Raw genomic sequence first — 27,668 nt, 5'->3', positions numbered from 1 at the left:
TTCAGTGGCGAGGTAAGGGACAAGAAGGCCTTATCTGACACCAAAGGTACTGTAACTGCCACTTGGCACTGCTGGCATGCAGGACATTGAGCAGAGGGGCAGGTCATAAAGTCACCATGTCAACCTTCCTGTCCATCATAACCCCAGGGTGTTGGGGGAAGGGCTATGCAGGCAGTGAGATACCCCAGAGCAGCTAACTACACCCCCAGTGCCTATGCTCTAAGTGAAAAGTAGCAGTGGGCTTTAGTCAGAGGACACAAGGGCTATTGCTAAGTGTGGGCAGAAGCACCAGAGAAAGAGGTGGTCGGTGATCAGCCTGCCTGGGACCTTACATTAAGAGGGGACACAGAGACTACCAAGAAAATGCTGAGCTGCTGTCCTCAGGTTCCTCACTCTGTGATCTTCCTGCTGATGCTACTTCCATCACTGCTTAGGACAGAGAACTTCTTGTACCAGTACCACGACTGGAAAAACTACCACGGACTTGGTTTGGACCCCAGAACTTTCTCCTATGAAGACCAGAACCCAAAGCATATGTGGCACCAAAGAAATTCGGCTCAAGAACCATGCCAGGCTACTCCTGACATCTACTTTGTTCTGGATAAGTGAGTCACTTTTCCTTATAGGGGACACTGAAGGCCCAGTCTCTGTAGGGGCCATGGTGGTCAAAACCCAGCCTCTGGGATTGACTTACTTCCTGAAGTCAAGGAGGCCACGACAGGGCTTCTTGATGGCTTTGTCCATAGTATCTTGCCTGCATCTGGGTTTCATTGTCCTCCAGTCCATTGACTGTTAGGATCTCAGTCTTTAGCCATGTGTGCAGCCCACTCAAGGGGCTCTGCAAAGATTACTGTTACCAAGTGGCCCAGCTGGGCTACTCTAGTCAGTCAACTTCTTTTTCCTACAGGAAGGTCCAAAGACAGTCCCCAGGCTGAGTTTGCTTCAGTGTGCCTCTGGGTAGCCTGGGCTAGTTCTGAGGCCCTTCTTGGCTGTTAAGGGGAGGAGGATGTTGTGGATCGGGCTGGGAGAGATAGCCTGGACTCCTTTCTCTGCACTTCCTGGTAGGCTAGGGCCAGACTTTCTGCTCACTCAACCAGAGCAGAAGGTTGGGGAAGTCATGTCTGGACTCCCCCAATTGCTTGCATCTTCAAACACCTTGGGCTTCTGCCTGGTGCTTCTCTGTTGGAGGGCACTCTTAGGTTGGCAAGGTGAGCAGGGCATTTGCTGGTGACAAGACCAGGGTTCTTAGACTTGCTCTGTTCATTATTTCAAGCTTGGATCTTCTCATTTCTCTCATTTTTCTTGAACACTGGTAGGTGAAGGGACATGAATCTAGCCCCTAACTTCTAAACCAGGCCAGCAACTTAGGGAGCCTCCCTAGCTATTCAAAGAGAAACCTTTTCTCCATTCCGTCCAGGAACCTCTGAAAATTTGGTACATCTTGTCACAGTTATCACTGCTGATGTTGGTATTCCCCCTTGGGTATCAAGACCAGGTGGGGGATGGGCCCTGGTAGGGCTGTGGGGATGAGAGCCTCTTGAGCCAGCTCTTCCAGAGAGTGGTCCTTTTATCTGCCTTCCTGTTGCATTGTGTCCCACCTACTTCCCTAGCACCCTACTGTGGGGTAGAGGATGGAATAAGCTCTTCTTTGTGATGGATGGAAAGGGCTGTGGGCCTGTACAGGTAGGGGGTGTGAAATATCATTAATTATGCAACTTAGTAATGTGCCATGCTCACTTGCATGACCTGCTAGTTTACAAGAGACTGAGAGCATCTTTAATGTTTGACAGTATAAAGAGTATCACAAGTCAAGGTGCCTGTCAAATTCTGTACTGCTGATTCCACTCCCTCAAGGCAGTCACATGCAGTCTACTAGTTTTTTCTATTGATATTATGGCCTTGCTTGTACTAACAGGACTACACTAAGTACCTTCGGTTTCTGTTTGAGGTTTATAGATCACCTATCAACTGATAACTAGGGGGAAAGAACATTCATCCTTCTCATAGCTTGCTGCTTTTCCTGAAAGATTGTCTCACCCCCTTCCCTCCATCATGGTTATATCACTGTAATGTTTTGGCCTCAGATTTTAGCACCAAAGACACCTTCACATGCCTGGTGACCACGTTCCATTTAAGAATCAGCCCTAAGAATTTAAGAATGCCACAGATGGGGCAATGTTTTGGAAACTCTAGGCCCCTGTGGTCTTTCTTCCCTTTGTCCTTAACCCTCATTTTGTCTTGAGTTCTGGAATCCAGATCCTCCTTCAATATAATCTCAAATTGAAAACTTTGAGTTTGAGAGTAGGGTGGATATTCTGGGTCTCTGTGAATATTTGTGGGAAGGCACACTTTATGGAAGGACAAAAACAGAAAGCCTTGTCACCTCCTGTTAGGGAAAAGGAGCTGTCTGTCACTTTAGTCTGTGTTATTTTCAGAATCAAAGCTTAGTTACTAAACAGTTGAGATGGGGTATACAATAGCAATGAGCAGGACATAGGATTTGGAGAAAGTTACAGATTCACCCATATTTGGTTAGAATACTGTAAAAGCTGGCTCTTCCCTTTGGAGCTTTATCTTTGCTCTGTTGTTCCCATCCCCACCCTGCCTCCAGATCTCTCTCCCCATCCACTCTGGATCCATATTCTCTTCACAGTGACATTCATGTTGTCCCCCTTGAGTCCCCTTTGTTACTTAGCTTCTCTAGATCTGTAGATTGTAACATGGTTATCCTTTATGGCTAATATCTACTTATAAGTGAGTACCTAAAACATTTGTCTTTGTGGGTTTGGGTCACCTCACTCAGGATTATCTTTTATAGTTCTACCCATTTGAAGGAAAAATTTCATGAGATCATGTTTTCAACCATAATGCTCCATTGTGTAGTGCAACAGATTTTCTTTATCCATTCTTTGGTTGAGGGACATCTTGGTTTTTTTCCGGTTGCTGGCTTTATGAATACAGCTTTTTTGAGCATAGTTGAGCAAGTGTCCTTGTGGGATCATGGAACTTCTTTTGGGTACAGAGTGGTAGAGCTGGATCGTGGGGTAGATCTATTCCCAATTTTCTGAGAAACTGCCATATTGATTTCTAAAAAGCTGTACAAGTTTACACTCCCACCAGCAAAGGGGGAGTGTTCCCCTTGGTCCACATCCTCATCACCATGAGCTGGAATTTTTGTGGTTTTCATTTTAGTTATTCTGACAGGGTATAAGATGGGATCTCAGAGTTGTTTTGATTTGTATTTCCTTGATGACTAAGGATGTTGAACATTTCTGTAAGTGCTTCTCAACCATTCGGAATTCTTCAATTGAAAGTTCTCTGTTTATTCTCCCATTTTAAATTAGATTATTTGGTTTGTTAATATCTAGTTTCTTGAGTTCTTTATGTATTTTGGATATCATCCCTCCATCAAATGTGCAGTTGGTGAAAATACTTTCCCATTCTATAGCCTGCGGTTTTGTTCTATTGACAGTGTCCTTTGCCTTACAGAAGGTTTTCAGTTTCAAGAAGTCCTGTTTGTTAACTGTTGATCTTAGTTCCTGAGATGTTGGTGTTCTCTTCAAGAAGTTGTCTCCTGTGCCAATTCATTCAAGCTACTCTCTACTTTGTCTTCTATCAGATTTAGTGTATTTGGCTTTATGTTGAGGTCTTTGAGCTACTTGGACTTGGGTTTTTGCAGGATGATAGATATGGAACTATTTACATCCTTTTACATGCAGACATCCAGTTTGTTGAAGATACTTTATTTTTTCATTGTATAATTTTGGCTTCTTTGTCAAAAATCAAGTGTCCATAGATGTGTGGATTTACTTCTGAGTCTTTGATTCCATTGAACAACCCGTTTTTAGGCCAATGCCATGTTTTTGTTTTTGTTTTTAATCACGATTGCTCTGTAATACAGCTTGAAATCAGGAATGGTGATACCTCCACAAGTTCTTTTATTGTACAGGATAGTTTCAGGTATCCTGGGTGTTTTGTTTTTCCATATGAAGTCGAGTATTGTTTTTTTCAAGGTCTATAAAGAATTGTGTTGGAATTTTGATGGAAATTATGTTGAATCTGCAGGTTATTTTCAGTAAGATGGCCATTTTTACTATGTTAATCCTACCAATTCATGAGCATGCAAGATCTTTCCATCTTCTGATATCTTTTCTGATTTCTTCCTTCAAAGCCTTGAAGTTCTAATATATGTCTTTCACTTGTTTGGTTAGAGTTACACCAAGATATTGTATACTATTTGTGGCTTATAAAGGGTGTGGTTCCCCTGATTTCGTTCTCTGCCATTTATCATTTGTATGTAGGAGGGTTGTTGATTTCTTTGGAGTTATTTTTGTAGCTATTTTTGTTGCAGGAAATACTTAAAAAGTGGCATAATCCCACCCAATACCTAGCTTGCCCCAGAGGGCAGGCTGACCATGCACTGGCGGGCAACGGCCAACCTGTTCGTATCTTGTGGGGACTCTCGGATTCAGAGCTCCAAAAATCTCTCCACCCAGTTCGCTAAGTTCCCATTGGCAGGTTGCTACCATGCCAGCTCCATGCTTCAAAACCTCCAAGGCCTTTTGTAGTGCACATCAGGCAAAACCACGCTTTGCCTCTGTACCTTTCTCTCTTGAACCCAGTCGAGCCGCTGAGTGAAGGAAAACACCACACAAACTTAGTTCAGAAACAATGGTAACTCAACGATGGGCACAACAACTAGAATCCTAATTTTGTAAGCCATATTAAATCTAAAGCCTAAAATTAAAGCCTCTGGTGGCGAATCCTGGCAGATCTGCCATTGAAATTGGGGAACACTAGTAGCTACACCTTGTCCTCATTATCCCCATCCAAAAAGCCCCCATCTCTCTCCTGCCTACTCTTTTCCCCTATCCAACCCAGAAGTCCCATCTACTTGCCCAGTGATTGGCTCCTTTATTCATTAGGGGATGGTTCAAAAGAAGTCATCTGAGTATGTGACTCATTCCTCATTCTAGACAACCCCTCCTGGGAAAGCAGAATTAACATCAAAATACAAACAACACCAGGGCCATCCACAACACCACTTCACTGAAGGTGTTTGTCAGTTGTAGGAGTTCCTTGGTAGAAATTTTGGGGTAACTTATGTATGCTATCATATCATCTTTAAATAGGGATACTTCGACTTATTCTTTTCCAGTTTATATCAGCCTTGCATCCCTGATCTCTCCCAGACTTTTAACATGAAAGGGAGGTAGATTTTGTCAAAGGGCTTTTCAGAATCTAATGAGATGATATTTTTTTCTTTCAGTATATATGTATGTGTATATATATATATATATATATATATATATATATATATGTATGTGTATGTGTATGTGTATATGTATATGTATATGTATATATACACATACATACATACATACATACATACATACATACATACATATATTATGATGATGATGATTACCAGATTTTCATATGTTGAGCCATCCCTGCATCTCTGGGATTAAGCCTACTTGTGAAAGACCCACAAAGTGAAGACTCCCCCACATTCTGACTCAGGAGAGGCTACACCCCAAATCACTCACAAGAAACGGCCTTGATGCAAACTGCAAGAGGACTTTTTATTCCAAGCGCATTCTGGGGCCCACAGTAGTACATCACGCAGGGGTAGAGGACTGTGGACCCTGAGTAGCTGGGAAAGGGGGTAATTAAAGGAAAAAACTACAACCCAAGTGGGTAGGGAGGGCGTTATTGGAAAATACTGAGAATATTAGTGAAAAATCATAAGGGGGCACTAAAAATCACAAGTGGAAACTCCCTGCTTCTCAAAATTGTTCTTAAGATTTTAGTCTAACTTTTGTGGTCAGCCAGGTCCTGGAACAAGGTCACTGAACGGGTTTGTGTAATTAGCTGTTCTGTGGTCAGCCAGTTCTCGGAACAGGCTGCTTCAGGGACCAACTACTTTTCTTTCTTGGCTCCAACTTGGTCTAGGGGGTCAAACTTAAATTTTCTACCTTACACTTGATGATGGTGGATGATCTTTTTGATGTGTTTTATTAGATTCAGTTTGTGAGTGTTTTGTTGAGTAGTTTTGCATCAGTGTTCATGAGAAAAATTGGTCTGTAATTCTCTTTATTTTGTTGAGTCTTTTTGTGGTTGGGTATCAGGGACTGTGGCCTCATAAAATTAATTTGACAATGTTTCTTCTGTCTCTATTTTGTGGAATAATTTGAGGAGTATGGATATTAGTTTTTCCTTGAAAGTCTGGTAGAATTCTGCACTAAAATCAACTGTCCCTGGACTTTTTTAGGGGGCGGGAAGACTTTTAATGACTGCTATTTCCTTAGGGGTTATAGGTCTATTTAAATTGTTTATGTGATCATGATTCAACTTTGGTAAGTGGTATCTACAGGGAAAATTGTCCATTTCTTTTAGATTTTCCAATTTTGTAGAGTACAGGTTTTTGAAGTAAGACTTAATGATTCCTTGAATTTCCTTGGTTTCTGTTGTTATGTTCCCCTTTTCATTTTTGATTTTGTTAATTTGAATATTCTCTCTCTGCCTCTAGCTAAGGGTTTGTTTATCTGGTTGGTTTTCTCAAAGAACCAACTCTTTGTTCCATTGATTCTTGTATTGTTCTCTTTGTTTCCATTTTATGGATTTCATCCCTGAGTTTGGTTATTTCCTGCCACCTATTCCTCTTTGGTGTGTTTGCTTCTTTTTTGTTCTAGAGCTTTCAGATGTGCTAAGTTGCTAGTATGAGATCTCTCTAATATCTTTATGAAGGCACTTAGTGTTATGTAGTTTTTCCTCTTAGTGCAGCTTTCACTGTGTTCCATATGTTTGGTTACACTGTGTATTCATTTTTATTGAATTCTAGAAAGTCTTTAATTCCTTTATTTCTTCTTTGACCCAGTGGTCATTCAGTAGAGAGTTATTCAGTTTTTATGAGTTTGTAGGCTTTCTGTTGTTTCTGTTGTTGGTGAAGTCCAGCTTTATTCTATAGTAGTCTTATAATGTATACAGGGGGAGTATTTCAATTTTCTTGTATCTATTGAGACTTACTTTGTGATTGAGTATGTGGTCAATTTTGGAGAAGGTTCCATAAAATGCTGAAAGAATAATATATTCCTTTGGGTTTGGGTGAAAGCTACATCTTGTCCTCTCATTATGCCCATCCAAAAATCCCCTATCTCTCTCCTGCCTACTCTCTTCCCCTATCCAACCTGGAAGGTTCTGTAGATGTCTGTTAGGTTCATTTGATTCACAATGTTGGCTAGTTTCATTATTTCTTTGTTTAGTTTCTGTCTCAATGATCTGTCTATTTGTGAGAGTGGGGTGTTGAAGTCTTCCACTATTAATGTATGGGGTTCAATGTTTGATTTAAACTTTAGTAAGATTTCTTCTAAAAATGTGAGTGCCCTTACATTTGGGGAATAGATGTTCAGAATTGTGAAATTATCTTAGTTGATTTTCCCTTTGATGAGTATCAAATCTCCTTCCCTATCTCTTTTCATTAATTTTGGTTGAAAGATTTATTTGGTTAATTATTAGAAGTTTGCTTCTTCGTTCAGAAAATCTTTTTCCAGTCATTTATTCTGAGGTAATGTCTATTTTTGTTGTGGTGATTTATTTCTTGTATGCAGTTGAATAATGGATACTACTTTCTCTTCCATTCTGTTTGCCTATGTCTTTTTATTGGGGAGTTGAATCCATTGATGTTGAGAAATATTAATGACCAATGTTTGTTAATTCCTGATACTTTGATGTTGATGGTGATAGTGTATGTGTGTGTGTGTGTTGTGTGTGTGTGTGCGTTGTATGTGTGTGTGTGTGTATGAACATGCAGTTTGGGGTTGTTGAGTAGGCTTTAAGGAATGTTAGGTGTTGGGGGCAGTGGTTGGTGTCTTTCCTGGGGTCTCTAGTACTGCTGTGGTCTCTGGAAAAGTAGCTGTAGTTGTGGGCCAGAAGAGGGGGTGCAGTTTTAGACCATATGTTTTTTTTTTTTTTTTAAAGCGTTTTAGAACTGATGTGCAATCAAAATGTGAAAGAATTTGGAAATTTAGGCCAGACAATCCCTACAATTCTGTAAGCAGATAGCATCATGGGTCATTCCAGTGGCTGTTGGGAAGACTGGGATGCTGATCTGAATACAGGAAAGTGAATGCTTTGCTCCTTAGCTTTCAGAAAGGGATGAGGACTCTGCAATCTGGCTAGATGTCGCTCATGACATTCTGGAAAGGAATATGGTTGCATTGTGCTTGTTCTGAGTATTTGAGTGAGAAAAATTGTTTAGCTGAACTGGGAATGTAGCTCACTCAGTAGAGTTCTTGACTTGCCCAGAACTGCATGAACTTGGCTTGGTGGTTGTATTAGTCAGGGTTCTCTAGAGTTACAGAACTTATGGATAGTCTCTAGATAGTAAAGGAATTTATTGATGACTTACAGTCTGCAGCCCAATTCCCAACAATGGTTCAGTCGCAGCTGTGAATGGAAGTCCAAGGATCTAGCAGTTACTCAGTCTCACACAGCAAGCAGGTGAAGGAGCAAGACTACCTTCTTCTAATGTCCTTATGTTGTCTCCAGCAGAAGGTGTAGCCCAGATTAAAGGTGTGTTCCGCCACACCTTTAATTCCAGATGAAAGGTGTAGCCCAGATTAAAGTTGTGTTCCACCACACCTTTAATCCCAGATGACCTTGAACTCGGAGATCTAATCTTCTGGAATCCATAGCCACTATGGCTCAAGATCTCCATACCAAGATCCAGATCAGAAACTTCTATCTTCAAGCCTCCAGATAAGGGTCACTGGTGAGCCTTCCAATTCTGGATTGTAGTTCATTCCAAATATAGTCAAGTTGACAACCAGGAATAACTACTACAGTGGTCATACCTACAATGCCAACAGGTAGGAAATAGGGGTAAGATTACACTTTTGAGGTCATTCTCAGCTGTATGACAGCCTAGGATACACGAGACCCTGTTTAAAAAAAAAAAAAAAGGAAAGGACTAATTTGTTTGGTGGAAGAAATTTCAAGATTTTTAAGATAAGATAGAGTAGCATGTGGGCTGTATCACCCTGCTTGATGCTCTTACCCAGGTCTCCAATGAGAGACAGAAAACAAACAAACAAGCAACAAGATATAAAAAAGGAATGTGGCTTGTGGAGAAAGGAGAAAGTACAAAGTTGCACACAAGATGAGTGCTGAGAAAGCAATCATTGTAAATACCAGCATCTTTAATTAAAAACCTTCTGCTCTGTACTGAAACAATAGGAAGGATGCCCAAGGGCAAGACCCTATGCAGCAAAACCTGGTCCTCTGGAAATACCAATTCATCAAAAAGAGAGAGTCTGGACTGACATTGCCACTGAAGTAGCTCCCTGCAGGAAAACAACCACTTAGTAGAGTGCTAACCTAGGACCAGCACACAAAGACTGATGGAGCTATGGTCTAAAGGAGCAAGCTTTCATCCCAAGCAACAGAACTTGGTTGCATCATTTGTGTAGTACCATTTTGTAGGCACAAAAGATACAAGATTTGGGGAGTAGGATCACGGGGCCATGGCTGCCTGGTTCTAGAAAGCCATGGAGTCCAGATAGTATGTGGCTAGATCAGAGTACACGAAGCTGAGGAGACAAAGTCTATGTTTCAGTGAAGACCCTAGGATGCTGGTAATGCCCAAACCAAGGGGCATATGCTGAGAAAAGCTGCAGACATGGATTAGACTCCAAAGAGAGGCAATGTGTGTTACAGTGGGCAGAGCTAGTAGGGCATGAATACCCAGGGGAGATGATTCCAAGACTCTAAGACCCCAGAAGCTGAAAAAGATGCTTGCCCTGCTTGGTTTTAGCTTGCTTTAGTCTGATTTTTTTTCTTGTGTCCCCATTCCTCCTTTATGCAAGAGCAAATCCTTACATACTCTGTGCATGTTAGAAACATGTGATTTGCTTTTGAATGTTATTGGAGTTCATTGCCTTAGCCTCTGAAAAGATTACACACCTGTACTTTTGAGTAGTGTTGGAACTATTAAAAACCTATAGGAGTTTTGAAGTTAGACTGAACACATTTTGCATTCTGGGATAGCCATGAATTGGCAAGGAAAGGGGTAGGGGTTGAAGTTACAGGTTAAGAGTAATGTGTTTTGGTGACAAGGGGTGGACTTATGATGGTTAACATTTTCAGCTTGACAGGATCTAGAGTTGCTTAGGAGCACATTTCTGGACACATATATGAGAGAGTTTCTATGCTGGGTTAACTGAGGTGGGAAGACCCACCAACATCATTCCATGGACTAGAGTCTCAGGCTGGACAGCAAGCTGGCCTCTGCTTCCATCTCTTTTCTATTTGATTATGTATGCAATAGGTCTAAGTCCCTGCTTCTGTGACTTGCCCTCTGTTATACAGAACTCTCAGGCTGCGAGCCAAAATACACTTTTCTTTCTATAAGTTATTATTTTTTTTTTTGCCAGATATTTTGTCACAGCAGCAAGAAAAGTGACTGACTCAATGACAATTACACATAAAAGCATGACCTCCAGGAAGGTCACATTCATGGGCACAGTGCTCACCACTGAAGGTAAACATTAGGACCTGTCTCCTGAGAACATGAGACAACAAAACCCAGAGGATATGCCGGCTTCAAATTCCCTTTGTACCATCATTCAGATTTCGGAAAGTATAGATAACTGCTAATCAACCCCCCTCCCCCTCCACACCTGAAGTGCTTCTTGTCTCTTCCTTGATGTGAAGACCAACAAAGGTGTGTGAGATTGCAAAGGTCATTATTTCTGGGATATGGATCAGATATGGATCCTGCTTTATGAGTTGGAAGTTTCCAACTTTCTTCCCCTGCTTGCTTTCACTCCAGGGGCTACTGAGAGGGGGGGAAACATGGGATCAAGAATTTGAGAGTCAAAGCTGGAAGATCCCACAGCTCATATGTGGATTGGGAGATACGATGTCATGACAGAAGTGGCTGGGCCTTCTTTTGTCCTCTTTTAGCAGCATCTGCTGGAGGAACCCTTCTTGGCTCAAGATGGCTGACTTCTGTAGGCTAGTCAGAAGGTGATAGTCCAAAATAGCCTTTGAGCTCACCAACTACAGCTAAGGCCCATCTCTCAGAGAAAATGCCTCTTTTGTGGATGCTAGGATATGTGAGGGAATTTGGAAATGGGTGAATGTCATGATAAATGAATGCAGGGAGCACACAGGTATGAAAAAGGATCCACATATGTTGGGGCCAATTGGATGTTTAAAAACTCAAGAGTACAAGAAAGATAATATGGCTCAGGCTTGAGTCATTTTCTGGGTCTGGATTATAGGTCCCAAGGACTTCTTATAACAGTAATATTAAGTGAGACGTGGGGCTGGAAATGGAAAACCAAGGGCAAGTGGAGATCCCAGAGAGGCTACATATAAGCACTCAGGCTTTTTCAAATGAGATCCTTCCCTATTTCAAGACTACATAGTCCCTACCTTGGTCCCTAATGAGCTTCTGAATGTCTTTTTATGGGATCTGTTCATTTTCAGCAAATGGGCCTGTTTCTCGCCCCACTGCTGACCATGAAGAAAGTTACCTCTCATACTGTTCTAGTATGGTCAGCACTATTGATGCAGAGGGGCGTGTGAAGGAAGCTGATGGAAGGCTGGGAAGGTAGAAAGTGGGCAGGTCTACTGGAACCCCATATCTACTGATGGATATCTCCTTTGTCTTCAGGTCTGCTCACATGCTGTACGGCTGGCCACACATTCCCAAGTTTGTGCTGGACTTGGTGACGAGGTTATCAAAGTACGACTTGATACTGCAGGCTCCTTTGTGATGGAGGGGGCCATGTCCTGTCACAAAGAGGAGATATTTCTTGGATTTGGTAGGCGCAAGAGTTCCTTATAGAGGGAACACAGACTCAGGCTGGTGTGCTGAGCAGGAGAGAGGACACAGCATACCTGTTCCATGGAGATGTCTGCAGCATTGGTTGCTCCTGCCTGGGAACTAGGTGTAGTACAGACAGAATCCATCTTCTAGGAGCCCCCAGGCTTGAAGGCCTGGAGGGTAGGGAGACCGGTAACTAAGAACTAACAGTTACAGAGTGCGTGGGGTCAAAAGAAAAGGACAAGCAGCAAGCCTCGGAAGGATGCAGGAAAGAAAGGATGGGGTCAGGGGAGTTTCCAGTGGAATGTGCAAATGAGATAACTTCAGTAAAGAAAGGCTAGGTACCGCACAGCCATTAGGGCCTTCAAGAAAATGGGTGTTCTCTGACTCTAGTAAGTGAGTGTAACTCAGGGGAGGGCCAGTCAGCTTGGGGACAAGGTTTTAGGGCCAAGGGTCTTAAATTTTCCAATGTGAGCTATGAGGGCAGGGCATGGAAGTTTTGGGGAGATTAGAGGAACCAGATCAAGATTAAGACCTAGCTGAGTTTGGAACTAGAGATGGGTTACTGGTGAGCTCAGTGTGGGATACTGCATGGGTTTTCGAGGGTCCTGTGGGAAAGAGCAGTGAATGGGGAGAAGGGGAGGCTAGAGGAACAACAACTCCTCAGAGCTGAGCTGAGCTGCTGAGAAATTTGCAGTAGACAAGAGATGAAGAGGGAGGCTCTTATGGAGGAGTTTTCTTGCTTGCTCAGTGTGTGTGTAAGTGTGAGTGCATGTGTGCATATATGACTGTAAGCATATGTAGGTATGTATGTGTTCAAGAGCAAGGGTGGAGTAGGGGGTTGAACTGGCTGCTTCTCTTTCCCAGGGGCCACATTGTCATAGGGTACAGAAATTTTCATGACACTTATCCCAAGTCCCTATGCCTACTAGTTAAGGCCTCAAAGTGGAAGGGTGGAGACTAGGGAAAAGAGAATCTTGTTTGAGTACCCTCCTGGATATCTGGATGATGTCATGTTGTGGTGGTGGCTATGGCTTCTCAAACACCTGTTTCCTCCCAGCCCGGATCTGCGAGTGTCTATCATCACCTACTCCTGTAAGGGCAACGTCATCTTGCCCATCACTGGAGACAGGTAAGTGTGCATATGAGAGCTAACTCAGGTCCGGTGTTCCAGGCTTTCATGGAACTGAGGGCTTGCAGAGACCTCCATGAGGGCTCCCTCAGGAGTCCACAGTGGCTGGTTGCCACATGCCTGTATACTGTATATATAGCACAGCTTACCAAGTCTTTAAACTCTTGACTTCCCACTCCACTGGAACTCATAACCTTGTGATTCCAGAAGATTTCTACCTTCTTGCTTGTCTGCCTTCCTTCTACCACTTTTGAATCTTCTCTGGGACCTGGCTATGACCACACATGAGACTGAGGAGGGTGGTGGAGCGGATGTGGATCTCTTACACAACCATGGCTTGTGTGAAGCCTATTGAACTAGATCATCCTCTGTTTAGGTCATTGGACAGGAAGATTGCTGGGAACCAGGAGGTTCTGGGGTCCAGGGAAAAGCAGCTGAGGCCCCCTCTGGGAAAAGGGCATCTGGAAAAGAGCACTGACTCCAAGGCTGGCCTTTATACTATAGGCAGATAAGTGGAGCAGGTATCCATAGAGGGAGGTGACCCATTTGTCCCTAGAGTATCAGAGAAAGGATATTGGGAGCTTCTGACTATCTGGGAGGAAGAGCTTTGGGTGCCTGGCCTGGAAATTCATAGAGAGTGAGAAGACAAGAGAGAAAGGCACAGACATTAAGGATTAGGGATGTGCAGAGGTCTAGGGCCTAGGAGAAAAGCAAGGAACAGTGTGTGAAAGAGAACATATCCCAGGCCTGTGGGGATGACAGCTGTGTGGTTCAACTGGGAAAAGGAACAGGAGCTCTGGCTCTAGGAGTCCAGGGAAAATCTGACTTGTTCAGGGACCTGATGGGTGTGATGCAACAGAGGTAACATCTATGGGAAAGATTCTGGTTGGAAAGCCTAGAGAGGCATAGGGGCCAGGCAGATGGGTGGGGACTGGGCTGGGTTTGGCAGGCTGTGATTTGACTCCACTGGTTATAATGGGTGTTCCCTCACACTCCCTAGGCTGGGCTGGGCCAGGCCCAATGCCCTCAGATTGCAGCTCATGGTAAGCTTTCTTTGACCCCAACAGGAATCCACTTTAGAGTCAGTTGTGAGTCATCTTGCTGTGTCTGTACAGATTATCCTAATATCCCACTTCCTACCCAAGACCAGCTATCAGACCCAACCGTGCTCACCTCAGTGTGTTGTTTTTAGCAGCACCTGACAGGCCATGTTGCCTCTTGCCTAGGGAGCAACACAGTTGCCTCATGAACAGCCCTCAGAGCATGACTCCCAGGTTTAAGACTTCCCTGTCGGGAGTTTGTGGAATCCACAGATGGGCTCCCATTTAAGCAGACAGTGTGCTGTCTTTAGCAGACAGGGAGTTAGGCCAGGGGTCTGTGACAGGTCAGTGGCTCAAGCAGAGGGAAACATCCCCCTTCAGCACTACTCACTGAGTAAAAGGCTGATCAGAAGGAGGGTAACCTTGGCAGAAGGTTCCAGTTAGGAATGTGGGTACCCACGAGAGTCCTTGGCTTAGATGGTGACTAAGAACTTCTCCTGTCCTCCTGCACCCCACTTCACCATCTCAAGCTACCTTTGTGCTTAGGGAGTCTAAGGCTAAGAAAGTCCCAGGGCAGAAAGGGTAATATGACCTCTTGCCAGGTACCCTCTTTAACCTAGGAGTAGACAAGTCATTACCAACATCCTAGGGGATCCATAGAACTGACTTCACCTCAGCTTCACATACTCTGACAACCATATGTTAGAATATTCATGTACTCTAATATCCAGCCATGTATCATCACTGTCCATAGTCTTCATAATCATATTTTATTTTACTTTATTTTATTTTCAGAGAAGAAATCCTCAAGGGTATTGAAAGAATGAAGTATAGCATAACTGCAGGACATGAACTCATTTACCAAGGATTGTGGAAGGTACAGAGGGCTAGAACCATTTGTGGAATGAGCACTGTGGGGTCATCTCATAATGTCCCCCGTTTCTCTTTGTTTCCTTACAGGCAAATAAGCAGATAATAAGGGGCAACAGAAGAGGTGAGCTGCCTGCACTTTAGTTGGGTGGGTCTCCACAGAGTCAGGCTTCCCTGGAAAGCCTGTGTGCAGATCCGCAGGGCTCTTCTAATTCTTATCAGTTGCTAAAAAGGGTCTGGTGGTCCCTTCTCTGAGCCTGAAGGTCCCTGTGAACACAGTGCTGTGTTTGTGATGCTTCTGAGAAGGGTAAGAAGCCCCATATGGCTGGCTATGTGTGGGTCTTGGTCATGCTGAGCATCTTTGACCTACAGATGGACTTGTGCACAGAAAGAGGGGAAGTACTGTGACCCATGCATGGAAACCAGGACTTGATGGCTGCCAGATCTTCCCCCTTTCAATTCTTTCTTCTCTTTTGTGGAGTCCCTTGCCTAACACCTTCTGATCCATAGTCCTGATGTACTGGGTCCGCTGTTACCTACAGGACACCTTTAGGGCTGTGTCCAGAGTTAGCCCCAGCTTCTGCCTGCCTTACTGGTCAGCAGGAGGGTTTTTTCCTGATGCTCTAGTTGCTCAGCGATAGGCTTATAGGTGACTGGGGTTCTCCACGGGAACAGACAAATCTACCTTCGTAGGCTGCTCCTGAACCCCTACCTCCTGTAGAATAGATAGTGAATAAAATCCCTTCTCACTATGGGGATCCCTTATGGTGGGTTCTGTGTCTGGGCTCCTGACCCAAGTGGCTAAGCAGTTGAGACAACTGGGCCTGCATTGGGTAGTGCTGAGTCAGATAGCCAGTGGGGATTTCAGAGGTTCTTCTGGACTTCCTGAAACCTCAAGTACCAAGTCACTCTTGCTCTCTTGCAGGTGCCCAGCACCCTAGCATGGTCATCTTCTTGCTCCATGGCCCTCTGGATAATCAGGCCTATGGGTATTCGCTGGCAGAGGTGAGCCCTGCCGTCTTCAGCTGCATCTCTTCCATGCAGTATGCGGTTCATCTGTATCTCTTTCTCTCTCTATCATTCTCTCTCAGACTAATGATACTCGAAGAATGGGAGGATACGTTTGTGGTGTGGGTACTGGCCAGTCTGAGAGGAATCAGGTAATAGTCCAGGTGACCATGTATTCCTCTGAGTCCTAGTTGAAGAACACCCTCCCAGAGGTAGTCATCTCACCTACCCTGGGGAGGTGAGCAATAGGGGGCCACTGCAGCAGTAAGGCAAACATGACTGAGACTCTTCCCCCAGGTAGGATGAGGAGAGAGCTTCTTGTTTCCAAAAGTCTAGGCTACGAGCAGAAGCCAATGTCTGAGCCATGGGCAAAATCAAATGGCTCCTGGCTGCACGCTCAAGTTATGCCTTCTCTCTTTTAGATAATAGGACTTGCAGGCAGTCAGGAATATGCATTTACAAACAAGAAACCTGAAGAACTGAGTGACCTCATTATACCAGTGAGTGAAAAGGGCCGAGGCAGGGCCAGGACACCTCACAGGATTCCTGAAGCTAACTCTCCTGGCCTTGTTTACCGCTCTCTCTATTCCAGTTATCGTCCAAGGCCTGTCCATCCCTTAAAACTGCAATTACACGCATTATATGTATAAGAGGTAAGAGTTTCAGGGATCATTATGTTTTAGGCAGATAAATGTGTTGTGTGTGCATGCCTGTGTTGATTATTCAGGTGATTTGCATACAATGAGTATGCATGCGATTCAGCTTCTGGGTGGTGTGTAAAGTTTTGTGTGCATGTGGCTTATATGGGTATATATTCTATGTGTAGATGTTTTTATGTTGTTATTATATAATGTGTCTATATATATTGTGTTATTCATATGATACATGATAAGTATTTTGGCTATATTATGTGTACATAGACTGTATAAATGTTGGAATATGGGTAACTGTGATATGTGTATGTGTGTGTGTTGGGGGGGAAGATGCGCAGGCATGAGGTGACTAAAATTTGGGTATAATATAATGTACATTTGGAAAGTACATGCTGTGATAGCATGTATGTATATAATGTATGACATGTATGTAGCAATATGTATAAAAGTACTGCTTATCTCATAACAAACATGTAATTGTTAAGCTAGGAAGAGGATGCAAAACTCTGGAGGAAACCCAGATAGACCAATCATCCAGGGAAGCTCAGATCCTTCCAGAAAAGGCAAATATTCAACATTCACAAAATGAGGACACCAGTGTGATAATCATGTTGAGGGATGAAGAGAAAGTACTGGGAACAGAGGATAACCTCTATGTCACTGGAGACACCCAGGGATGTCTGTGATTGCAAAATGTCTACAAAGACAGACATGTTCACTTCAACTCTGCACCGAATGGGTAGATGCCTGACCCCAAGGACTTCTGCTGACAAGGACAATGTCTGTGCATTCCAGTGTCCCCTGTCAGTGTGCAGCATGCAGTGTATGGTCTTGGAAGAGAACTGCCTCTCTAGTCAGGACCATGGGGCACTCAGGCTTGGTCTCCTCATAGCTGCCATGCGTGAGCTGCAAAAGAAGGCAGGACAGGGAGGTCTGTGCTGTTCTGTGTCCTTCAGCCTAGACAGTTGGATCCTGACATTTTTGTTCTCTCATGGAGCTCTGCTGCTCTAGGCTTGGGCAGGCAGGACCATGATCATATCTGAACTCTGTGATCCATGTTCTGAACTCTGAACTCTTTGAACTCAGCCCAGGTCAAAGTGCTGTGTGTCAGAAGGTCTATAATGTATCCTCTGATGGATAGAAATGGCATACACAGGCTGTCAGTGAAATTAGAGACAATGCATAGAATATGGACAGCTGCAGCTGTAGGTGCTAAAGACAGAATCCAATCCTGACATTCTCTTCTGCTTCCTGGCTCTATGCTGCCCTCTGTGTGAGAGAGAGGAGACTGCTATGTGGAGGAGCGAAGGGAAGAAGCCTTCATTTCTTACAAGCTTTCTTCTGTTTCTGGGTAACGGAACCCTGTCTTGCAGCCTTCCTGACGGCTGTGTGTTTCTGATTATCGCAGTGGACAAAGAGGCCTTGGTGTCTGGGTATCTGTAACAAACTGCAGATGGAAACATGAGTTGTTTACGATGAGACATGCGCCTCTAAGCATCTAAGCATCTGTTCAACCACAAACTTGTTAAACTGTTGGCTACCTTATACAAACCTGCCACATACAAGGTGCCTCTTATTTGGAGGGAAGCCCAGGCAGGAGGCGGCACCCCAAACGAGGCAGAAGAGGCTGTTGTCCTACGCCTAGTATGGAGTCAACCTGTGTTCTAGGGAGTTTGAGGAGGGAGGGAAGTCCTTGGTGTCAACTAGCCCTGGGCATCTGAAGAGCACAGGCTACAGGGACAAGCTGGATCTGGCCCAGGGGTGGTCGTGCAGGGGCAAGAGCTGAGGAAATTCTATGTGGTTCCTGTGGGAAAAGCCAGCTAGCCACCTACACTGTCTCTCCTGCACACTGCTATCAATGCTGCAGAGCATCCCCACTGCTGTAGGAGGAGCTTGTCAGCAGGTGGGAACCAATATGGTTGTTGGTTCACACACAGACTCTCCCTTGTTGCAAGCCATTTTAGCCAATGGAGAGTCTCAAAAAGTTAGATCAGAAGGACTGATGTGCATAGCTCTCCTCAGGGGTTCACTGTTGTCCTCACAGAATCAAACCCAGTGGTACTTGAAGGATACGGCTTTGACTTTGCCAGGCGTAAAGAAGACGTTATCTGCAGGTTCTATTTTGGTGGCGCAAAAAAGACTATAATAGGTAAGCAAGGTTTCTGTTCTCTCAACCAAGTCTCCCTGTCCTTACCAACTGCCCTACTGGACACTGTGGTTAGAAGTAGTGTGTTCAAATGATAAAGAGAGACCTGGCTGAGCTAAGGGGATGCCGCCTCCTTCATGGGCACTTTTTACCAGTATTCTGGTTTTAGTTTTAGTCTCTGCCCTACATTCATCTAATTATATATATTTTAATTACTGAACAACATTTTAATTTATTCTTAATTTAAAATCATTTCATTTAAATAATTTCCTCTCAAATTCCCAGCCTCTTCTTTGTTATTGTTACATGTATATGGGTACATCTGCTGAACCCGTCCAGTGTAGCATGTACATGACTTCAGGGCTGAGTACTTTTGTACTGGATAATCACTTAGGGAGCTCCCCACGGGGGCGGAGCATGTCTCCCAGCATTCCCCAGTGGCCTATAGCTTTTTGTCTCAGCATTGTAGACAGTCTTTTTTATTTTGTTTTTGTTTCTCTCTCTCTCTCTCTCTTTTTTTTTTTTGTTTTTTTGTTTGTTTGTTTTTTTTGGTTTTTCGAGACAGGGCTTCTCTGTGTAGCCCTGGCTGTCCTGGAACTCACTCTGTAGACCAGGCTGGCCTCGAACTCAGAAATCCGCCTGCCTCTGCCTCCCAAGTGCTGGGATTAAAGGCGTGCGCCACCACGCCCGGCTTCTCTCTCTATTTTTTGTGATGTTAGTAATATTTTAACTTCATTGTTTTATTTTAAACCTCATGGCCTACATTTTTCATGATTTAAATTTTATTTTCCTCCTTACATTTATGTAATTTTGATTTCAAGTCTTCTCATTTTGGGGGATTTTTCCTGTTTTTTTTTTTTTTCTTTCTCCTTTTTAGTAATCTGATGTTATTTTTTCTCCATTGTCCCTAACTTTCTTTTCCACTCCTCTAATTATCTTTTCACTTATTTAAACTCCTTTTGTCCTCTTTCCCTGTCTGAAACATAAAAATGAACTAATGTCATTTTTCAGGAGAATGGATAATAGATCACAATATTAAGCAAAATTAGCTAGAACCAGAAAGACACAAATGCCACATATTTTCTCCTAAAAGCAGTCTTCTCAACCCATGTGTGTGTGCTCACACATGTGTGTGCATGTCTCTCTTTGTGTATATATGTATGTGTTTGCCCGTGTGTATGCCCGTATGTGTGTGTGTGTGTGTGTATGCACACTCACATGTGCTCTTAGGTTTTAAGATTAGAACGGTGATCTCAGCCCCAGTAGGTGAGCCCTGAGGTTCAGGGGCTCTTGCTGGGCACCAGGGTGCTCTTAGGTTCTGGGACTCTGAGCAGAGTTGGGGCTCAGCAGTAGTCTTTGGATTGAAGAGGGTATGGAGGAGATTGCTGCTTATCGCTCAGACTATCAGCTCTGCTGGTAGAAGCCAACAGAGTCACATCCATTTGTAGTTTGGCCATTTTCTTCCAGATTCCCCCCCCATCAATATAACCAAGACGACTGTTACTTGTCCTGGACCAATTGTAGATTCTGCGGGAAGGTAAGTAGCCCTTTTGGAGGCCTTAAGGGTAGAGACCAGTGGTCAGAGTTTAACAGTATAGTGTGTGGGATGTAAGATGTCCCCTCTGCTGTAGAGCACCAATCTGCCTGTGGGTGGGTTCCTGTACCCTCCTATTTGACTCGGTCCTTGCTTAGTGGTGCCCAGCATCCGGGCTTTACTGAGGGCAAGATTCAGGAGAAGATGGGGCTGAGGACCAGATCTCTAACCATCTCTCTGGTGCAAGTCAGCATGGTGACACTATGCACACCTCCCCAATGCCTTAGCTCATTGTCTCAAAGGCTATGATGTATGTGCCTCTCATGGTCTAATCTGCAGCCCTTCACGGTCATTGCAGAGGTTCATTCCTAGTTCCTTGGCAATGAGCTCTCGTTACCCACAGATTCACTCTCCACTATTTCAGAGTGCCTGAATTTTAGTATTAAGTGTGAGAAGAACTGGGGTTATCCCTTGAGTCAAGCCCAAGGTCCTTGTCACCAGGCTGTTTCTCAGTGTCTGTCTCTGTGTTAGAGCGATCCATATTCAACTCAGCCTGGACAATGGAAAAAACTTTCTGCATAACCATTTATACGTTGCCAGTAGGACATGTGTGAGTACCCATGGGGCTGTGACCCCATCTGTGCAGATCCTCGGGTTGTGCAGGTCTAGCTGGGAGGTCAAAGAGCAGAGGGGCCCTATGCAGACCACAAGGGCGACTTGTACACACTTGTAACTTCAATGATCCAACCCAGTTTCCAGAAGGGTCAGTGACGCATGTACCAAGCTGTCTGCAAGGGCCTGTCCATGATGTCTAGGGCAAATGGACCTTCCACATTGGTGTCCCCAGTCCCAAAATACAGAAGTGTCACTATTGCAGTCAGGGTGCAGGTGATAAGAATTGGAGCCCCAGCCACTAATGTGGCCCCCAAATACTCTGAGCCCTTTGTTTTGGGCTTGTTTGGTGAGCCCAGTACAACGTGACAGGAGAGTGTGTCCGGTAAAAGAAAGTTTCTCTCAGCTTATAAGAACTCCAAAGGGTTGAGTGGCATCCCTGGATTTGCCTGGCTCCTCCCTTATATCCACACATGAGCTGGGAGAATGGACTCGGGTTTCTACCCATTAGACACTCCACCTATTACATTCCCAGACATAAGCACTATGCAGAGGAGCCCTGGCTTCCACTCTCAGCAGTGATATCACTGGAATTTCCCAAGTGCTCTCTGTTTGCAGTCGAGCAGTTGCTGGGTCCCTGGTGCTTTATGTCTGTTATTTCTTCAGCCCTTGCTCTGAGCAAGCCACTGCCTCAGTAGGGTTGGGTAGGCTGCAGCCACTCTAAGAGACAGCTGGGAGAGCAGTCCCCACCCTGAATTCTGAGGCCTGAGCCCGAGCCAGGATTGTGAGCTCTGAGCTTACTGACCAAGTGTCCATGAAAGGAGGAGGCACTGCATAAGTCACAAGATGGGGCTCAGAGGAAGAAAGGTAATGGCACTGGGAGGCGGGGGGAGAGAGATCTTAGTCTGGTCCTGCACTTTGTAGGTTTGCACCCTCTCCCAGAGGTTTGGTCACCAATAGCTCAGTGCCGTGTGAACTGAAGCCACGGTGAAGGCCACAATCCTCAGACCGTGGAGGATCCTGGGCCATCCTTACCTTGGCCAAAGTCTTGGAGCAGGGCCAGAGGTGGGATCTCCTGGTGTTCTCTCAGTCTGGAGAAGCCAGGAATAAGGGGAGAGGAGAGATGGGAAGCCAAATGGCAGACATCTAGGAGGGCCTTCAGTGTCTGTGGGAATGGGACCTGGCAGTTCTTTATGGGGGCCCCAGTTTTGGGAGATGGTGGCATATAACCTTTCCTTCTCATAGGGCAAAAGTCCACTAACTACAGTTAGATATGGCAGTACCACAACCACTAGGAGAACCACAACAACTACAACTACCACCACAACTCCATCTACTACGCCTACCACCGAAACCACCACAAAGGAACCAAAGCCAAGCATCGATAAATTCATTTTTGCCCCTGTCCTCCTGGCCCTGCTGCTGCTGCTGTTGCTGATCGGTTGTTTCTGGCAGCTATGCTGTGTTCCGGTGAGTGCCCCTGCCTGCTCAGCCTGGGGCCCAGGAACGTGCTGTCCATCTAAGAGGCATGGACACAAGGAAGCATCGTGACAACCAAGCACAAAGAACTGCCGGGTCCCATCTCTATTCAGAGAAGCAGGCACTGGAGAAAGCAGAGACTAGCTTGGAGGTCAGGGAGAATGGGCCTGGGAAAGGAAGGGGCGTGGGCTCTGAGGCAGGTGAGACTAGGGCAAAGTATACAGTGCTTCAGCTGCTGAGATTCACCTGCATCAGCACCTTCACCTGCCCAGTACTCCCTACCTGCAGAGAAGGATGGGGGCTCCATTAGATCAGGCGGAGTAGATCAGCACAGGCATGGACAAACACATAGATCACGGATATGTGCATCTCTGCTCCAGACTAGGGTCCCCTGTCAGCAGAGCTAAGGCAGAGCCCATCCTACACACACCAGCTTCTTTTGTCTGTTTTACCCTCCAGCCTGTAAAGGAGCTGCCCCCACCTAAGCCCCAACCACAGGTAAGTCATGCTTCGGATGCTGACACTGTCACATGGCTAAGGACAATGACCATCAAGAGAGGCGTCAGAAGACCTGCACTCAGGAAGGAAGAAGGGCAGAGGAGCTCAAGGGTCAAGAAAGGGGCTCACAGTGACATCAGTCACAGACAAGGTCCTACCCAATTTTTAGGAACTCCTCCCTTAGCAGCACGATCCGTACCCTGGGGATCAGCGTAAGCAGCTGTTTCTATGGATGCTGTAGTTTTTAGGAGACCTCAGAGGACTCTGATGCTGAGGTTGAAGCTGAGCTGCCGAGAACAGATTTCCCTGTTAAACCCCGGTCCCCATTCCTATGTTGGAGGTCTTTAGTTCTGTCTTCAACCCTGTCTCCTGGAAGGGTAGAAGGGTTTGGCTGGGATCAGCCTAGGGACCTGAGGAATAAGAAGGGTGAAAGAGTCCCAGATGACCCTGGGCAGTGAGGGATGTCCCTAAGGAAACATAGGGACAAGGTGGGTCAGCATCTGCAGCTCTCATCAGGTAAGGACTAGAAGTTGTAGAAAGGCTGGGAACCCAGGTGGAGCCTGGGTTTGGCCTCAGATAGGAGCAGCCTCCCTGCCTTGGTTGGACTGTGCTGGTTGCAGAGTGACCTGGGTGAGGACACCTATGCAGAGACAGATGGAAGGGACTGTTACCTGCTAGTGCTGGCCCACTGGACAACAACCAGGCCAGACTTCTGCCAGCAAGGCTGACGCAGGAGAGCCAAGGGCTCAGAGGGAGGCTGTTAGTACTTTGTGAAGTTCCATATCTGAAAACTGGGAGGGGGCTCTTTTCTTTTCTTCCTGTGGAAAACCTCCCCTTGGTATGTGATGCATCCTTTCATTTACCCCTACCCCTCAAATAACAGCTGGGGCCTCACAGTGCCAAGTGCTGTACAGGGCACAGACAAGGACCAGACAGGGTTTTCTCTCCTTTCAGCCCAGAGAGAAGAAACAACCTCCTCCGGTGTCTCCCCCGGTACCCACCAGACCTGTAAACCCACCCCCCATCTTGATCATCTGCTGTTGTACCTGTCGTGGCCTGTATGTGAGCCGAGACATGAAGGTGCGAGGACTCCTCAGGGCTATGACTTCAGACTGCCTGGGTGTGGGAGGGTTCAACTCCAAGGACCAGGCTGTGAATCTGCTGTGTCTGAGAACAACCACATGTAGACTCGCCCTTATCCTAGGGAAGGAGAGCATGCAGGAGGGTCCCCACAGCATCTAGGTTGTGGGACAGTGACAACTGCCTTATCTGGCCAGTCCCTGGTATCCCAGGGCCATCTTCTTAGCCCTCGACAATGTTTCTGATGTGGGTGGGTAAATCAATATATACTGAATGACAAAGAGGTTTACAAATCTAGGGACAATTAAAAGAGAGAAAGACCAGTCTCCAAACACTTTTCTCTACCATGAAAAATGGACAAAATCCAGTGCCCCTAACCAGCCAGCTCCAAGATCTTTGGGAAGACAGAAAAGAGCTGGCTCAGTGGTTCTACTGCCAAGACGGGGCAAAAAGTTACAGGAAGGAGAGGGTTGGCATGGAGACCCTAACAGGCACCACAAAATTCCTATAGAGTTGACCTCTGGTGGGCAGGCAGTCCAAGTCTCCTTCTTTCACCTAGGAGTTCAGGCTTAAAGGAGGGAGAGGCTTGCCAGCAGCCAGGGCTCTGTCTACCTGGCTTTGCCCTGTTTCTCCTTGGTCTTGCCTCTGTGATGGACCCTGCTTCCTTCTGGAAGCTTTCAGTTCCTCTGCAGCCTCTCGGGCCAGCTGAAACCCAGTCCTGCCTATGGCATGAAGAACAGTTAACATAGATTCTCTAGGGAAAGAGACCACCGGCCATAAGACAAGCCTGGCATACTAGCTGGGCTGTACTGCTGGCATCCTAGCTTGGCCCTTCTTACTGCACCAGGCCCACTGAGTGTGAACTTTGGAGCTGAGGTTGGGGTCTTCCCATCCCCTAGAGCTAAGGTTCTTCTGTCCTCTCTGCTTTCTGCCTTAGTCTGTGTAACCTGCCACTGAGTTAGATGGGCTGCTTACCTGCCTCTCCTGTGTGGCCCTCAGTGCAGGCCTTCTTTGTCCCCAAGGGCCCTCTCTAGGTCTGAGCCCACACCATGGCTCCCCTAAAGACCTCTGCTTGCCATCACACACGACTCCAGCCTCTAAACTTCTCCAAAGCCAGATACTGGCTTCTCTCCCTCGACAGATTCTGTCTAAATCTGAACCTGGCTCCCACAGTGACAATCCCAGGCAGCCAAAGTTGTAAGATCCTTTTTCAGGAGCCCACTGGGGCTCTTTCTCAGAATTCTTTGGGCACAGAGTCCTAGGAGACGAGGACCTTGTGCTTTTGGGGGGCAGAGTCCATGCCCTGATTCTTCTACATGATCATGTTTCTACTCTTCAGGGCAATGTGACTGTGTGCAACTTCAATCCCCTATGCTGCCCCCAGTTGCCATTGAGATGGCCTCAGTATGGTGGCCAGGTGAGTGGGACCTCCAGTGACATACTTCCTCCAACAAAACCACACCTACTCCAACAAGGGCACACCTTCTAATAGTGCTATTCCCTCTGGGATTATGGTGCCCATTTCTATTCAAACCACCACTGCCTCCAATCTGTGTTATAAAATACATCAAGAATACCAAAGAGAAGGAAATCATGAGGGAAGCCTTATTTTGAAAGTGGCTCGAGAAAACTTAGTGACTCTAAGAAGTTATTGTCTAAATAGTGTCTTGTAACATCTCCAGCCTGGCAGCCACAGGGAAGTCTAACAATTTTTTAATCTACCAGACTTATGAATTATTTCCAACCTTACAAAGTGTCTGCTTCTGCTCCAAGGGGAAGAGGGAAGAAGGATGAAAGGGGGGCCTTTTGAAAAACACTACCCCTCCCAAATTCTTGTCTGCATTCCGCTTGCTAGACCTCACTCACATGGCTACCACGGGACACGTGACTTCATAGCTAAGCATCCTGCATCCTTTAGCAAACTCCTTATGTAGAGGGCAAATGGAGATCGGGTTACTTAGCTGCATTTGATTTTGCGGACCTCTTTACATTGATAGCAGCAGACCAGGGAGAGGTTTAGAATCAGCCCCTCTCATCTGGCTTGGAGTGAGCGACATAGAAGGCTTTCATAAAAGGCCCAATAAAGATGCTGCAAATGGTTGGTTATCTGGGCACAAGAAGCTAGCAGAGGGGCATTCATATAGGCAAGTGTGGAGTGAATTGAGTCTGTGTGGCTCAAGGCTTCCAGGCTGCTGTGTGCGGAGTGAGGGTGGGGCACAGAGTGAAGTCGAGACCTCTGGGTTGAGAGGCAAGTCTACTGAGAACCACTTGTTTCCCCACTCCCTAGCTTCTTTTGTCTTGACACAAAACACTCCTTGCATTGCTCCTTGAGAGAACAGCATCCTTCCCTTTGAATGGCTGTGGTCCAATTTACCTGCTGATAGTCACCCCTGCTTCCTGTCCCAGAGCATGCATAGCCCCCTGTACATGTCAGAGACTTTGCACACTAAAGGATCCAATGACATCAGTGAGCTAAGACCAAGTTGTTTTCAGGAAGGCAGACTTGCTGAGGTCGTGGGAAGAGTTTATTTTCTCACCCTTTCTGACCTCTAGAACCGCAGTCTCAGCCGTCCATAGTACCTGGCTCTTTCTTTACCTTCAAAGCCAGCGAGGCAGAGCCTTCCAGGAGCCCCAGGTCTATCATCCCTGGCATTATCTCCTGCTGGGGTTTGTATATGCTTTTCTCCTGTCTCTAGCATGTCTCCCCACCCCAAATCCTCAGTTGCATTCACAGAAATCCTTTCTGTTGGCTAAGCCACAAGAGACAATTTTTCTCAACGTCAAAACTTGCAGACCTTCCAGGTCTCCACACCCCTTAGACTTCTGTTACCTGCACCACATCTGGAAGGAGAGTACATGAGGGAGGGTAGGACCCGGGTGTGGGGAGTGGGGAGTGGGAGAAGAAGGGCCACCCAAGCTTGCACTGTGATGTTTTAGTGTTCCCCTACCACCCAGCCAAGAAACTGCAGCATCAGAGTCTGGTCACAGTGGTATCTCATTGCTCTTTCTCCTCTTTCCTGTAGGGGTGGTTTACCAATTGGGCACTCCTGAAGGAACCCTGCATCCCCATGGCCAGTCTGCCTGCTGGACGAGAGCATCTGCCTTTAGCTTCCTGCTCTCAGTGCCACCGTCTCTCAGCTAACCACTCCAGGTATTCCTCCAACTTACGGCAGCTTGCTCTTCATCCTTGGGCTCCCAGAGTTCCACAGTCACTCCCTCCTACATAGTGGACATCTCAGGGGCACAAAGCGAAGACTAAGAAGTCTTTGCTGCTATATTTTGTACATTGGGGTTAGGATTTTAATAAATGGAATAATAGATTGGAACTTGTTGCTGCTCATTAGCAAATATGTCATGAGATCCTCTCTTTGAGATGCGTTGCTGCTGCACCTGCCAGAACAGGGCTCTCTAGAGCCATGTGAATAGACAAGGCCCACTAGTGTTTCTGACAACCACATCTTTATCGGTTCCAAAGGGGCAGAGTGTATGTGGTCAGGGTGTATGTTTATGTGTAAAACATTTCTACAAAACCCTCTTTTTCCTCAATTTTTGAGTTTCAAAGACTATTTTTGTCTCCTTCCTTTGATTTTTATAAAGAAAAGCATTTGGATTTTTTCATCTATTGAACCCTATGACCCTGGCCTCTAGTTTCAGACTACTTCTGTCTTATATGTATTCCAGACAGAGATAAGGCCACCGCAGGACCAAGACTTCTCTTTCCAGACCAATCATGCCACTTCCAAGTCTAGCAGATTGGAGGGGATGCTCTGGACCTCTCTGGAA

General features: G+C 45.6%; 1 protein-coding gene across 1 annotated transcript; it reads left to right on the top strand.

The window, feature by feature from the left end:
• The first annotated feature begins 274 nt into the window (after positions 1 to 274).
• LOC110309776 (anthrax toxin receptor-like) lies at positions 275 to 27,162 on the top strand. The gene is made up of 17 exons (XM_021182513.1): positions 275 to 605; positions 11,681 to 11,752; positions 12,894 to 12,965; positions 14,801 to 14,882; positions 14,966 to 14,999; positions 15,801 to 15,880; positions 15,967 to 16,035; positions 16,306 to 16,383; positions 16,476 to 16,536; positions 18,581 to 18,685; positions 20,150 to 20,219; positions 20,748 to 20,826; positions 22,074 to 22,298; positions 22,767 to 22,805; positions 23,760 to 23,885; positions 25,225 to 25,302; positions 26,909 to 27,162. Exons 1-17 carry the CDS (start codon positions 364 to 366, stop codon positions 27,110 to 27,112), a joined length of 1,716 nt encoding a protein of 571 aa, XP_021038172.1. The 5' UTR covers positions 275 to 363; the 3' UTR covers positions 27,113 to 27,162.
• The last annotated feature ends 506 nt before the right edge of the window (positions 27,163 to 27,668 follow it).

Source organism: Mus caroli, unplaced genomic scaffold (genome assembly GCF_978045245.1).
Source record: "Mus caroli unplaced genomic scaffold, Mus_caroli_1 scaffold_12, whole genome shotgun sequence".
NCBI lineage: Eukaryota > Metazoa > Chordata > Mammalia > Rodentia > Muridae > Mus > Mus caroli.
Note: the sequence above shows the minus strand (reverse complement) of the source record. Positions and strands in the feature narration are given on the sequence as shown.